This window comes from Leptopilina heterotoma, unplaced genomic scaffold, assembly GCF_015476425.1.
Source record: "Leptopilina heterotoma isolate Lh14 unplaced genomic scaffold, ASM1547642v1 Lhet_65, whole genome shotgun sequence".
Taxonomy (NCBI): domain Eukaryota; kingdom Metazoa; phylum Arthropoda; class Insecta; order Hymenoptera; family Figitidae; genus Leptopilina; species Leptopilina heterotoma.
The window spans coordinates 1,390,829-1,406,609 of NW_025111152.1; the positions used below are offsets into that span (position 1 = coordinate 1,390,829).

Genomic DNA, 15,781 nt, shown 5'->3' on the forward strand with positions numbered 1-15,781 from the left:
ATCGTTTGACTCTCTATTAGAGAGTAAATTAATTAATGTAATTAAATATGAGTAATTTACGAGTAATTTTTCATAGGAGAATCTAGTAAATTGCGCTTTCCGCCTTTACGCCGACGCTTTGACGTCTACATGGTTTACATGTAAAAATAATGCAACATTAACAAATAAGCAAAATAGTATATTTCGTAACGAGTGCGAGCAGTTGTCAATTTTTGAAGGAGCACTTTTTTTGGAACAAATTGTAAGCGAAGCGAAGCTTCGCCTACAGTTTGTTCCAAAAAAAGTGCTCGTTCAAAAATTGGCAACTGCTAGCACTAGTTACGAACGATATTTTTCATAACAAGGTGCAAAAAAGTGCCTTTTTTTGCACCGCGTTATGAAAAAATCATTAAATAATTTATTTTAATTATATTTATAATATATTTTTGTCATTAACCAACAGTGGAACAAAAAATGTTTTGAAAACTTGATTTTTTTCAGCCCGGTGACACTCCTATACATTTCCATATAATTCTGTGGCAACATGCTGACTGGTGCCACCGCAGCGCTGATTAACTTTAAGGCCAATATTTTGGCGGGAATTCAAAAAAAATAACATTATTTTTATTATTTATAAATATTTATTAATTATTTAACAATATTTTGCAAAATTAATAATTATTAATATAAAATAATTAATAAATATTTAAAATAATATTTTTTTTAAATTCCCGCCAAAATATTGGCCTTAAAGTTAATCAGCGCTGCGGTGGCAGCAGTCAGCATGTTGACACGAGTTGTAAAGCAGTGTTACCCCCCTGATTTTTTTACTTAACATAACCTCACTTTTTCGAGTTTCTACTGGCTTTGAAGCCTCATAATTAAAGATTAATTATGTTTAAACTAAATGTTTTTTTAGAAATGTGTTGAGGAGGAAACCGTCAAAAGGTATTCTTCTTCTCCTTTTGTTTTTATGGCCTCTTGTATGTACAAATAGCCAGTATATACTATTTAATAAAAATTTTAAGCTTATCCGAGGATTTTAATATTAGAGTTGTCCTCGTAAAGGCCAACGCAGAATAGATCTGTAACCGGAACCGCAATCGTAACCGTAAGAATGAGTTTTGCGTTGCGTCGTAATGGGAGAGAAAAAGACGCAAATATACGTTTGCTGCATTCTCTCTTATTACAACGCAACGCAAAACGCTGCCATGGGACTCCACCCTGATTTTATTTTGCAATGTGGAAAACAAAGTTATTGAAAAAATACTGAAACCGGAGAGGGAATCCCTCCCTAGGTGTGTGATGGAGGGTCAAAAGATAAAAAGAAAGGACAGAGATATATTTGTGTCCTTTTCTAACTCATGCGTCTCGTTGGCGAACAACTTTCACGCGAAGCTATTGTGCGTTGTCTTTAAAGGCGCTCGCACAGCTCTACTGCCAGGACTGCCAGCATGAGAGTATAAGAGAGAAAAAACATGAAATTTGAATTTTCTGACTTACTTACTCTCATGTGTTACCATGACAACTATGCATGCATTGGCATGCATGCAGAGCGTCTTAATATTCTATAAGTATTGTGTATTGGCCTTTACGCCAAGAATAAAATGCTAAACTACACAACCTTGCTTTTTAGAGGCAAAAATTCTTCAACGGATTTCTGAAATTTTTTAACGTACTTCCAATAAGTGGAAAGAATTTTATTAAAAAATTGGTATTAAATTGTAAGTGAAAATATGATTAACAAGGTACGTATAGTATTGAGATATTATTTGTATTTATAGTTAGTGAAATTCACTTATTTTCTCTTTGATTTGTTTTTCTTTAGATAAATATAATATTCATTAACGTTTCACCACGAATTCTCAGAATTTTATCACAAGTTTTTTATTCCCGAATTCCTAACGGATTTATTTACATTTATTTAGTAAAATAATTTATAAGTATAAAAAAAAGAAAATTATTTTCTCAGAAATTTTTTGATAATTCTTTCCTATTTTGTTCTTTTATACGGTGAATAATTTTGATTTTCGAAAGTAAATTTTTGTTTATGATTCATGACTAAAAAAAATAACCTTATGAATAATCTCCATAAAATTATAATTGCAAGAATCACAGTTAATTCTCTTTTTTGCCCTTAAATCAACAGAATTTTTTGAAAAACCCTTAAAATTGTGTAAATTATTTTTTTCCCTTTTTGTTTAAAGAAACACGAAATGTACCATTTTTTGTTGGTTAGAAAATATACCGTCGAGTTAAAGAAAATAATTTTTTTTAACATTAATATTCATAAATAATTTCCCGATCAGTGACTAATAATAATAGTAATAAACTAAAATATTTTTTTTTATTTCAGATGGATATCTATTTGAACAATCCACTAGTTTCTAAATGTTTACTTGCGACTAAAGCAAAAAACATAAGAAAAGCAATTTCTATAGAAGAAATCAGTTCTCTAGAACTGAAGGCAATTGAGTAAATTTTCGTCTCTTATAATAAACAAATAAATTTTTTTTAAATATATTTAAATTAATTATAATACATTTTAGGAATACTTTAAGAGAAATTTTATATGACACAGAAATAACAAAAAAAGTCAGACTTTATTGGACAATGATTATTCTGGAAGGAGCACAACGGCTTCGTCATGAAAAATTGAATATCCTTTATGGTGAGAAATTCTTAAAAATAATTATATAATTAAATAATACTGGAAATTTTATAAGGATAAATCCACAGAATCAGTCGATTTCATGTTCCAGGCTTTGCACTAATCTACTAAAACCTACTATTTACTTTTTTTTACAATTTGCTACTATTTGGATACATTTTTAGATTTATGACACTAAAAGATACTTTTTCTGTATTTTTGGGCAAAAATAATAAAATGCTTCTCAAGAATTCAATTACCTACTTATTTTTAAAAATTTGAATAAAATGTTTCACAAGAATTCAATAATTTTTCCAAATAATAAAATTTTTCACAAGAATTCAATTATTTAAAAAGCATTAAATAAAATTCTTCTCAGAAATTCAATTATTTTTTTTAAAATTTATAAATTTTCTTGAATTCTTTCTTTAATTCTTGACAATTATTCAATTATTTTCCCAAATAATACAATTTTTCACGAGAATTCAATTATTTAAAAAGAATTAAATAAAATTCTTCTCAGAAATTGAATTAATTTTTTAAAAAATTTATTAACTCTTTATAAGAATTTTTTGAGAAACACATTCAATTATTCAATATATTATTTATTTTTGTATTTAAATAGTTGAATTTTAGTTGAACTTTCTAATAATAATTGATTTAAAAACGATTTTCCGTTTAAATTTTTATATAATAAATAATTGAATATTAAAAGCGTTATAGAGCAATTTTTTAGAAATAACTAAATTTTAATTGTTGTCAAACTGTAATAACATTAAAATTTTTACTTTGAAAAATTATTAATTTATTTTCTTAATTCCTGTTAACAGAATTTAAATTAAATTTTAATAAATAATTTTATTTATTTTTTTAAAAATTACTTTTAAATACAATTGTATTTTTTAGGTTAAACTTTGGAAAGTAATTAAATTTTTCAAAAATTTAGAATTAAAATTCTCAGCAGGATTAGAATAAAAATAATTATTTTTGATTCAAATCAGGAAACAGTTAGGGAAATACTAAATCAAATTTTTGTGAATCGGCTAAAACAATGTTCTTTTTATTGGTTAAAATTAATTTTCGATAGTTACTTTTTTACTACTTTTTCAGTATTAAAGCTACTTTTCGATACTTTTTTAAAATTAATTATTGAGTGTGAAGCCTGTGTTAATGATAAATCTTTATATTTTAAAATTATTTTATTAAATATTTTTATGTCTTTACTACTTTAGAAAACCTTTAAGTAAGTATTAAACTAAGAAAAGTAAATAAATTTATTATATATAAATTATATATGGGCAATTCCACATGAGATTTTAGTCGACCTCTTAAAATCGGCCAAAAATATTTAATTGTCCAAATTTTCGAGTTATGAATTTTCGAAATTTTGGACTTTTAATTGTAGACCTATATTCAGTAGCTTACAAGTCCGAAAATATTGAGTTTAGGAAAAAGTTGTCAAAGAATAAAAGTTTTAGTTTTTTTTCGAAATTTAAAAAATGTAAACAAAAAAATTGTTTTTTAATTTTTTATTAAAAAAAAATTTTTCTTTATAAACAAATTAATTTTTTTTAACTTTGGGCCGGATTTTTTTTTATTTTTTTAAAATTTATTTATACCTTATAATATAGAGAAGATTTTCCAAAAAGTCCCGAAATGGGCCTGATGTGTTAAATGAGTTTTAAAATATTTTCAAAAATCACTTGCAAGCATCACAGTGGGATTTTTTTTACAATTAACTTTATAAAACTGTCTACAGCGTATAATTTTTAATCTATTTGAGTGTTCTTTGTTTTAAATTAAAGGGTCTACGCTGTAGACAGTTTTAAATAGTTAATTGTAAAAAAAATCCCACTGTGATGCTTGCAAGTGATTTTTGAAAATATTTTAACACTCATTTAACACATCAGGCCCATTTCGGGACTTTTTGGAAAATCTTCTCTATATTATAAGGTATAAATAAATTAAAAAAAAATATAAAAAAATCCGGCTCAAAGTTAAAAAAAATTAATTTGTTTATAAAAAATTAAAATTTTTTTTAATAAAAAATTAAAAAACAATTTTCTTGTTTACATTTCTTAAATTTCGAAAGAAAACTAAAACTTTTATTCTTTGACAACTTTTCCCTAAACTCAATATTTTCGGACTTATAAGCTATTGAATATAGGTCTACAATTAAAAGTCCAAAATTTAGAAAATTCATAACTCGAAAATTTGGACAATTAAACAAAAATAAAAAAAATACGTATCTGTTTTTTTTCGATACAGAATAGAAAAAAAATATTTTTGGCCGATTTTAACCCCTTCACAGTCGAGTGAAAATAAAGTTTTTGTGCCATAAGTGTTCAAAAAAAAATTTATTTAAAAAATCATGATATTGTCATATTATATGTTTTTGAGGTCACTGATTCAAAATCCGTGGTCGAAAAGCCAAAATTCAAAATGGCGGCTTCAAAATATCCACCAAAAAAAATTAAAAAGTTAACGAATTCGTTAACTTAAAATTTTTTTTTTAGCTTTTTTAAAGCAGCCATTTTAAATTTTGAATTTTTGACCACGGATTTGGAATCAGCGACCTAGAAAACCCCCGAGTAGGCATTTTAAGGTATTTTTAGACAGATTCGTTAACTTAAAAATTTTTTTTGGGCGCCATTTTGAAGCCGCCATTTTGAATTTTGAATTTTCGTCAACGGATTTGGATTCAACGACCCCGAAAACCCCCGAGTAAGGATTTTTAGCCATATTCGTTAACTTTTAAATGTCTTTTTTTTTCGATGGCCCTATAGAGCCCATGGACATACAGGGCACGACAACAGCGGGCGGAAAAGTAGTTTTTCCGCCCGCTGTTTGTAGTCGGGCGGCAAAAGCTTACTTTCCGCCCGCTATGCATGCACGGAAAGTCGAGTTTATCGCGCATGTAGGACAAAAAATTTATTACACAAGTTTTAAAAAGGTCAATTTCATTTTTATTGATTTTTCTGATTATTTTGCTAAATCTACTTATTAATTAACTTTTATTTGGTATTTCATTGAAAGTTTCTTGTTTTATGCATCCAATTGGACCATAACAATAATTTCTGTTCATAAACTATCCAAGAATCACACAGTAGACTGAATCCATTTCAAATCAGGCATGTCGACTAACTTCATGTTATAGAAAAGAAATTCTTTTGCTTATAATTTCTTTTCTTTCGAGTATAATTTAATTTTCTTTCTTTGATCTTGTAGATGGTCTTGTCCTCTTCACAATCCAGTTTGAAATTTGAAAAAATATTAAAAATGATAAAAATAGGGGATGATTTTCTGGAAATAAATAAGATCAATTTTCTCAAAAACACCACCTTTTTTTGTTATCAAATTTTTACTACAAATTCTTAAAATAATTATGAACACTTCCTATGAATTTCAAGCGGTCTAAACCATTCTGGCAATCAGGAGAATTTTTTTTTTAAATTTATTTTTACAAATTTTCAAATTGTTATCGTTCACGTCAACAATGTTATAACGATTTATTTGTTTTTAAAAATGCAAGTTAACAATTTAAAAATTTGCAAAAATAAATATTTAAAAAAAAATTCTCTTGATTGACAGAATGGTTAAGCCCACTTAAAATTCATAGGAAATGTTCATAATTATTTTAAGAATTTGTAGTAAAAATGTGATGTTTTTGAGAAAATTAATCTTATTTATTTTCAGAAAATCATCCCCTATTTTTATCATTTTTAATATTTTTTCAAATTTCAAACTGGATTATGAAGAGGATAAGACCATCTACAAGACCCAAGAAAGAAATTTAAATTATACTCAAAAGAAAAAAAATGACAAGCAAAACAATTTCTTTTCTATAACATGAAGTTAGTCGACATGCCTGATTTGAAATGGATTCAGTCTACTGTGTGATTCTTGGATAGTTTATGAACAGAAATTATTGTTATGGTCCAATTGGATGCATAAAACAAGAAACTTTCAATGAAATACCAAATAAAAATTAATTAATAAGTAGATTTAGCAAAATAATCAGAAAAATCAATAAAAATGAAATTGACCTTTTTAAAACTTGTGTAATAAATTTTTCGCGATAATATGAAAATTTCACTATCTAAAGGAATCATAATAGAAGCAAAATCAAGCATTGTTGGTTAGTCAAAGAGTATTATAAACGAAATAAAAATTATTTTCTAAAAAGTGCAAAAATCCCATGTTATTTAAATGGGAAAAGTATTGTTATTTAGGCAGGGTTAAACGGCATCGTAAAAATTTTTTCTAGTTTCTAGAATTGTTTTTAGGTCAAAAAGAAACGATTTTGACGATACCCAAATGAAAATAGCTAACTTGGGAAATAACGGACACCCTAATGTATATAATAAAACAGAGTTAATTAATTTAAAAAATATAATTCTCAGTGTTACTCTGGGTGGTTTTTATTCTTATGGGTATAACTTATTTGTCACCGTAAACAACTATAAACTTAGCATAATTTTTCATTTCTTATTTTTTTAAACTTGCGTCAAAATTATTATATATAATATCCGTTTCATTCTTAAGATAATTTAACTTATAGAATTAAAAAACTGTAGATGCCAAAATGAAATTAATATTAATTGCCTTATATAAATAATTATAATTAATTAAATTAAATTAAACTTTGTCAATATAATTTAATCTCTTTTTCTATCAGAAAGAGCTAATTCATTACTACACTCTGAACAGTTGAAGAAAAGGACAAGGTATACATAATTTTTATTTAAAAATATTAACACTAGAACATTATTTAGTTTATCAATTGGGATACAGAAGTTCTAGAAAATATATTCCAATTAATTAATTTTCCAAGTATTAAAAGTTTCAGAAAGATAATTTTTCCAAGTCTAAAAAATTAAAAAAGAAATACAAGTTATGGTCGATTAAAAAGTGACCAGCTGATCAGTCTTTTTTTATTTCTTTTTTGAAACAAAAATACTGTGGCAAAAATGTACTTTTTTGAAAAACGGACTGGAACTAATTTTTTTAACTTTCTAACTCCTTAATTATTTGGTTGTGGTATAACTTTCCAATTTCGACATTTTTTAGACCAGAAAGCGCAATATCCATTGAAGATATACCAAAAACTCCTGAAATGCCAAAATTACATTTTCCTCTTACTCCACCTGATGAACACCTTCTTAACGAACAGGTATCGATGCTTTTACGTGTGAAGTTCTTAAACTGTACCATTTACCCTATTTAAATATTAAATTCATACTTTTCTTTCATATATTTCTAAATATTTCTTTTATCTGTTTTATAAAAATAATAAAATTATTGACTATTAAAAATATTTACATATAATTTATTTTTGAATAATTTTGTCCCTTCTTTGATTTTATAGCAAGACGATCTGCTTCGTAATATACCAAATGGTCGCTCGTCACCTGTGGAGAAAGAATTAAATTTAAAGGAAATGATGCTGGCTTTTGAAAAGTATTGCGAAGGAGATCGAACAAGGGAATATGTGACTACAGCACGAAATATTACTGAAACAGAAGAAATTGCAATCCCTGAAAATAGTAAGTCATTCATTATAACGACATAAAGAAAAAGAAAAAAAATTACCTCAAGAAATTTTTATTCGTCACTATTTTCTTCCCTCTGGGCAAAAAATCATGTTCGTTCCAAAAAATTTCTTAAATCGTTTTTAGAACGTTTCATGTCCGACAAATAATGTTCTAGAACATTATTATTTAAAATCCATGTTCTTAAAATGTTTTGGAACATTATTTGGCGGACATGAAAAACGTTCTAAAAACGTTTTTGGAAAATCAAAAATTCTAATTACAGATCCTCTTTCCTATGAGTAGACATTTTTCATTAAAACAATAATTAATGTTATATTTTTTGAAGTTCCAGTTTCTGACCTAGTGCCAGACACTCCGACAAAAAGACCAGCCTCCTTTGTTCGCCATGATGATACGCCTAGTAAAAGAAGAAAAATGTCATCAATGGTAACGTAATCTAAGAGCAACCTATATTAATCCGGAAATTCAAATATCCCTAAGATGTCGGTAGGATATTATATCCATGGACATCGTAGAAATATTCTAATTTTCCCTGATCAATGGTTGGTTCCATGTTGAGCAGAAAACGCAATGCAAGGCAGAATTTTATAAATACAAGAAGGAGAGTCATTCTGCTTTGCTTTTCATTTTCTGCTTAACTTGGAGACTACAGCCTCACGACCAAGAGTGGATAATTTCTCGAAAAATGAAGCAATTACAACAGGCATCACAGATAGTCCTCTTTTTTCAATTCTTGTTACCTTTTTCACCTTTTCCCCCTTTTTACCTCTTTCTGATCAAAAACTAAAGTATGATAAAAATTTGAATTTTTTTAAAATCTTTTTTTGTTTTTGAGATATAATTAACGGCACTTTCAATCCTGCTCTCCCCTATTTCTATTATTATTGTTCATTTTTGTTTATGATTTTATAAATTTTCTCACCGTTTTTTCACAAATTTCATGAATTTTGATGAAGTTTAAGTTTAAAATTACCACAAGATATTCTGCACTTAGAGGATGTTTTATTGAATGAAGTGGAATCTTAGGTTACAGACCAGATTGAAGCAGAAACGGAAGGACCGACTGAAGATAATATGGAGATAAATGAACCAATACTACAGGTACTTATAAAATTCATTTGCAACGTTATTTTTGTTACTCTACGAAACTAGTCTAAATTTATTTTCAGATCTAATCCCTAACATATCATTGAAAGTTTCCTGAAATTTGTAATTAACTTTCCTACAACTTTCTGAATCTTTAATTGAAAAGCTCATGAAAGTTGAAGTAATTAATGTGCTTGCATAAGATTTACAGTCATGTTAATTTCTAATTTTAGGAAAAAATGGATGCTTGGATGCTTGGATGCTTTATGGGAATGATTTTTATTCAAATTTTCCGAGAATGTGTTTTTCGAATTTCTGTTTAAAATTTTATTGACAAAATAATATTCTAAGTATATTTGTAATTTTAGAGGATGGACGACAATGAAACGGTGACCGATCAAAGACTGGATGAAAACGTTGCTGGAGAAATAGATGTAAATGAAGCATTTCCTCCGGTAATTTTTTATTATTATTTTTAGAAGTATGTTTATCGCATTAGCCAAATGGATAAAAATTAAAGGACCCCACAGAAAATACATTAATTTTGGGTCGATTTTCCTACCAGTTTTTGAATTTAATAGTTTTCATCAGACTTAATGGAAACTTAAAATTCGAAAATTAATAAGAAAATCGACTTTAATAATTATTTACTAAATTCAAATTTTAAAACTTTAGGAACTTGATTGTCCTATTAAAGTGGATTTTTTGAAACGTGGCCATCCATAAACCACGTAGCCTCTTGAGGGGGAGGGGGGGGTCAAGCAATTGACTATACGACAAGAGGAAAAAATAGCGCTAATACATGTAATAGCGTACTACATGGGGGAGGGAGGGGTCAAAATTCCCAAAAAATGGGGCTACGTGATTTATGGACGACCCCAAAGATTATGAATGTGAAGTAATAATTTTACAAATTTATTTTTGGTAATTACATTCTTAGAGTCCAGTTGCTCATGAGAGGGAAGCAGACAGACAAATAGAAGAAAAAATTCCCAGAGTTGAAAATATTCAAGTTCCAGAGGCTCAAAGGTTATCGCAGATAAGTGAGCCTGAAGGACCAGAAATTCCAGCGCCTAAACCAAGATTCAAGTTAACAAAAGTGACTGCTAACAAAATGGTTCAACTATCTGCACAATTGACGTATCAACAGAAACTTGAATTTCAAATAAGGGTGAGTTCTTATAAACTTTTTCTGTTTTACGCTATTACCATTTTCATCTATTTTAGAGTAATATATTAATAATTAGAGCAGGCTTCGCGCTCATCTACTAAAACCTACTATTTACTACTTTTTTACAATTTGCTACTACACTCGAACGCCAGTTTAGCGAACTGTCATTTCGGGGGAGTCGTCCGTTAAAGCGAACAATACCTTTAACGAGGCAAGACAAAGAAAATTATAAATCAGAATCCAAAAATTCCGCTAAAGCGGTGTCCGCTAAACCAGCGTTCCATTTTATTTTGATACTTTTTCAGATTTCTAACACTAAAAGCTACTTTTTTTTTTTTTTTTCACAAATTACATTAGTTTAAATCCGCTAATAATTGAAATAAAGAAATTATTCTCAAAAATTTTAATAGAATTCCATTAGACCTTTCTAACAAGAATTTATTTAACATTGAATTTCAGTTAAAATTTTAGAATTTACACTACTTTAAGTCCGCTAATAATTGAAATAACTAAATTATTCTCGAAAATTTCAATAAAATTCTTTGAAACGATTCAATTATTTTCCAAAATTTTAAGAACTTTTTTTTGGCAAAACTCCAATTATTTTTATAAATAATAAAATAATAAATAAAATATAATATATTAAATAAATATATAATAAATAATAAATTATATGAATTCCCAGGTGAGATCGTATATTATTTCCAATATAATTTTCCACATGGGATCTTACATAGGATCTCACGTGGTTTTTTTTAATAATGATACAAAATACCACAGTTTATATACTTTCACCGCCAGGTGGCGAGAGCGACTTCTCCCCCTGTTAACATGATTTTTGAACACTATATAACTGAGAGTTTACAGCTCAGAAGAAGTGTTTCAAATTATCGAATTTTTTTTCTTACTGATGATTTGAAATGCTAATACAATTTATTATTTAATTTTTAATTAAATAATTTTAAAAGCTTTGAAAATTCTCACAATAGATCCCTAATGTAATCACATATCAAATCTTTTTTGAAAACCTATGTGAAATAGGAACGTAATAATAATAATAATAATATATAATAATATATATTATATATAATATTATCCTTTATGGAATCCTATATGTGTTCTCACATAGGAATCCATGTGGATTTTTATGTAGACACACAAACTTAAATTCCCACATGAATTCCTACTCCAAATCGTGTCCCAACTATGCATGTGCTTTAACATGGAATCCCATGTGGATTCTTACGTGGGACCTGGGATTTTATACAGGTTTTTGTATAAGAACCCACGTAAGATCCTATGTAGGAACCCATGTGGGTGCTTTCAATAGGGACGCCAGGCATATATCCGACTGAGCTAATCTGTCGGTTAATTTTAAAGGATTTTTAAATGGTTTGTCTTTGAAATTTTTGATTTTTGTAAAACTGTAAAAATATTTAAATATTTAACATAAAAAATGTATTATTTTATTATTTTCCAAAAACGAGTTTTTTAGTCGTCAAATTTAATGTTTCGATAGCCACTGTTTACTACTTTTTTTAATGTAATGATCGAGTGCGAAGCCTGTTAGAGTAATATATATTGTCAAAGGTTGGAGGACAAAAGTTCCAAAACAGAAGTTCCAAAGATTTTAATTTCCAAAGACCGAAAGTTCCAAAACTTCTTTTTTCGAAAGACCAAAAGTTCCAAAACTTCTTAGTTCCAAAGACCAAAAGTTTCGTTCTTCAGAAGCGTCATCGAACCAATAATTTATCTGAAGGTAAAAAATCCGATTCTATTATTACAAAAATCTTTTAAACAACATAACTTTCTTCAAGATGGCTCCTGTACAAATTTTTTGAATTTTTATTGTTTTTTAAAATTTTGTACTTTTTAGACCCACACAGCACCGAAACTTTCCTAAAAATTTATTAAAGATTTACTTGCAAACTTCGAAGTATTTACTTGCAAAGTTTATTGAAAATTGTGTAAAGATTTAAATGTCCCACTTCAATAAATGTTTATCATGAAATTTTCAGGAAAGTTTCGCTTATAATAGAGTAGCCGAAAATGTAATTTATATGTTCAGGAAAGTTTGACGATAAACATTCATTGAAGTGGGGAGACGCATGATTATTCCCCAAATGTCATTTTTCCGAAATGTCATTTTACCGAACTGCACTTTTGCGAATAGTCATTTTTGCGAAAAGCCAATTTTGCGAAATGTCACTTTTGCGAATTGTCATTTTTGAGAAAATCTATTTATGCGAATTGTCATTTTTGCGAATGGCCATTTTTTCGAATTGTCAATTTTCCGAAAAGTCATTTTTGCGAATCGTTATTTTTACGATTTGTCAATTTTTCGAAAACTCATTTTTGCGAATTGTCATTTTTACGAAAAGACATTTTTGTGAAATGTCATTTTTGCGAATTGTCACTTTTGCGAATCGCTATTTTTACGAATCGCCATTTTTACGAATTGTCATTTTTGCGAATAGTCATTTTTGCGAAAAGTTATTTTTACGAATTATCATTTTTGCGAAAAGTTATTTTTACGAATTGTCATTTTTGTGAATTGTCATTTTTGCGAATAGCTATTTTTACGAATTGTCAATTTTCCGAAAAGTCATTTTTGCGAATTGTCATTTTTGCGAAAAATACAATAGAATACTTGTAGGTCTATAAATTCACTATTGTATTTTTCGCAAAAATGACAATTCGCTAAAATGACTTTTCGAAAAATTGACAATTCGTAAAAATGGCGATTCGCAAAAATGACTTTTCGGAAAATTGACAATTCGTAAAAATGTCGATTCGCAAAAATGACAGTTTGCAAAAATAGCTTTTCGCAAAAATGACAATTCGTAAAAATAACTTTTCGTAAAAATGACTATTCGCAAAAATGACAATTCGTAAAAATGGCGATTCGTAAAAATAGCGATTCGCAAAAGTAACAATTCGCAAAAATGACATTTCTTAAAAATGACAATTCGCAAAAATGGCAATTCGTAAAAATGACTTTTCGCAAAAATGTCTTTCGCAAAAATGACATTTCACAAAAATGTCTTTTCGTAAAAATGACAATTCGCAAAAATGACTTTTCGGAAAATTGACAATTCGTAAAAATGTCGATTCGCAAAAATGACTTTTCGTAAAAATGGCGATTTGCAAAAATGACAATTCGCAAAAATAGCTTTTCGAAAAAATGACAATTCGCAAAAGTGACATTTCGCAAAATTGGCTTTTCGCAAAAATGAGTATTCGCAAAAGTGCAGTTCGGTAAAATGACATTTCGGAAAAATGACATTTGGGGAATAATCATGCGCCCCGAAGTGGGACATTTAAATTTTTACACAGTTTTTACTAAACATTGCAAGTAAATTCTTCGAAGTTTGCAAGTAAATCTTTAATAAATTTTTAGGAAAGGTTCGGTGCTGTGTGGGCATATATATTGGAAATTATATTGGAATTTTTGTCTTTTGGTACATTTTTATTTTGGACCTTCTGTATTTTGAAACTTTTTCATATTGGAACTTTCCAATTGAAACATTTGGTTTGGAACTTTTGACCTACAATCATTGTCGAATACTCTTGATTATATGTTTAAGTTAAAAATAAGTCAGCATTTACTTTTGAACTAGGATTATATTTTAAATGTAGGTATATCTTTATAGACAATTGTCTATAAATTGTCTATAAAGTCTATAAATTGTAAACTTTAATATTTTTATAAGTGATACATAAATAGACATTTCACAAACGCGCAACAATTGAAGCATTCGCAGCAACTGACACACTTACCCTTTCATAAAATTATTACTTATAAATTTAATGAATAATTTTACTTAAATATTTCAAGGTAATTGAATTTTAAAAGAGTTGCGTCTACAATTTTCATAAATAGATAAATTTCAAAAGGTTTTCATTTGAAATTTTATAATATTTCAATTTATAATAAATTTAATTAGAACTTAAATTTTTAAAAAAAATTTATAATTCAAATTCTTTTGAAATTAGTAAAATTTTGTAATATATTTAATTAATTATTAAAAATAATGGATTTATAGAAGAATTTTAGTTAAAAATTGTAGAAAATAATAATTGAATTAAAATGATGAAAATAATTTCAAAAAAGTTACTTTAAATTTTCAGAAGCACGATCAGGATATACTGCCATCAATTCATCAACCTTTGAGTATTTTAGAAAGAACTGAAGAAGAATTAACACGAAATGAGAATACATTGGATCTGTTTGATGAAATATTTTATAACACATATTTCCGTTTGGAAGTTAGAAGTAAGGTAGATGAACGTGTGCAAGAACCACGAGATGACGCAGTTCTTGAATTAGAAAATCAAGAACATGATAGACGAATAAGTAGGGCTCCGATAGAAGCGGATATTTCTGATGTGAATAATACTGATAGCAGAATAGCTAATCCACAAGAGTTGAGTGAGAGAAGCACTTTAGGACATACCATTCAAATACCCAATATTTTAGTGAATGATCAGCCAATAGAAGATGTCTTAGAGCCAATTTCAGAGTCTAATGTTGAGCCTGCTGCAGACCCACCTTTTCATTCTGTTGTAGAGCCCACATTAGATCAAGCTCAGGAAGCTACTTGCAATCCTACTTTGCAGTCTCCTTCACAGTTTAGATTACAAATTTCAAGGTGATTGTTATTCATTAATGATTGTTAAAGTACTTAAATTGCATGCTTTGTTTATAAAAATTTAGTAATATAATAACTTTTCCATTTCCGAAATTACCAGGGTTTATGAGGCAGATAGTTATGCAGCATTTTTCGAGAATTTATCTTTCTCTGAAGGAGAAATAGTGGAATTGGATGTAATTATTCCCCCAGAGAGTCATAATAAACTATCCTTAGTAAGATGTTTATATTGTCTTCTTGGTAAGTATTACAGTTACAAGTTCTATAATTAATTGAAATTTACAAGGTTTTAAATAGTATTTTTTTAAATAATTAACTTTAAAAATAAAATTTAAAATTGAATTGAAGTTTAAAATTGAATTTTCTTTAAAATAATTGAATTTCAGCAGATTTTAAATTGAATTTTTTGAAAATAGTACATGTGTACATAAATTTAATTGATATTAAAAATAATATTATACAATTTTTATAATCAAATAAGTTCGATAAATGTAAAATTTCAGAATTTCAGAAGGAGAAGAAGATTCTTTTGTCCCAAGATACATGTTATGGTCCTATTCTTATTCGAAAATGGCCAATAATTGAATGAAGAGAAATACTAGGTACAAAAATAATTTAATATTATTTTTTTAAATTTTATTTAGCAGGTACTGATATATTTTTAAATTGTACATTACTTAAATTTTAA

At 27.6% G+C, this 15,781-nt stretch overlaps 1 protein-coding gene across 2 annotated transcripts; it reads left to right on the forward strand.

The window, feature by feature from the left end:
- The first annotated feature begins 1,622 nt into the window (after nucleotides 1-1,622).
- Nucleotides 1,623-15,781, forward strand: LOC122509945. 2 transcript variants are annotated; one of them, XM_043624285.1, is made up of 13 exons: nucleotides 1,623-1,727; nucleotides 2,336-2,454; nucleotides 2,529-2,650; nucleotides 7,308-7,356; nucleotides 7,700-7,802; nucleotides 7,998-8,175; nucleotides 8,510-8,610; nucleotides 9,211-9,285; nucleotides 9,639-9,725; nucleotides 10,211-10,441; nucleotides 14,573-15,093; nucleotides 15,194-15,333; nucleotides 15,597-15,781. In XM_043624285.1, exons 1-13 carry the CDS (start codon nucleotides 1,716-1,718, stop codon nucleotides 15,680-15,682), a joined length of 1,824 nt encoding a protein of 607 aa, XP_043480220.1. In that variant the 5' UTR covers nucleotides 1,623-1,715; the 3' UTR covers nucleotides 15,683-15,781. The 2 variants fall into 2 exon arrangements, with proteins under 2 accessions (XP_043480220.1, XP_043480221.1); XM_043624286.1 differs by lacking the exons at nucleotides 1,623-1,727; nucleotides 2,336-2,454; nucleotides 7,308-7,356 and having other exon boundaries at nucleotides 2,546-2,650; nucleotides 15,597-15,778.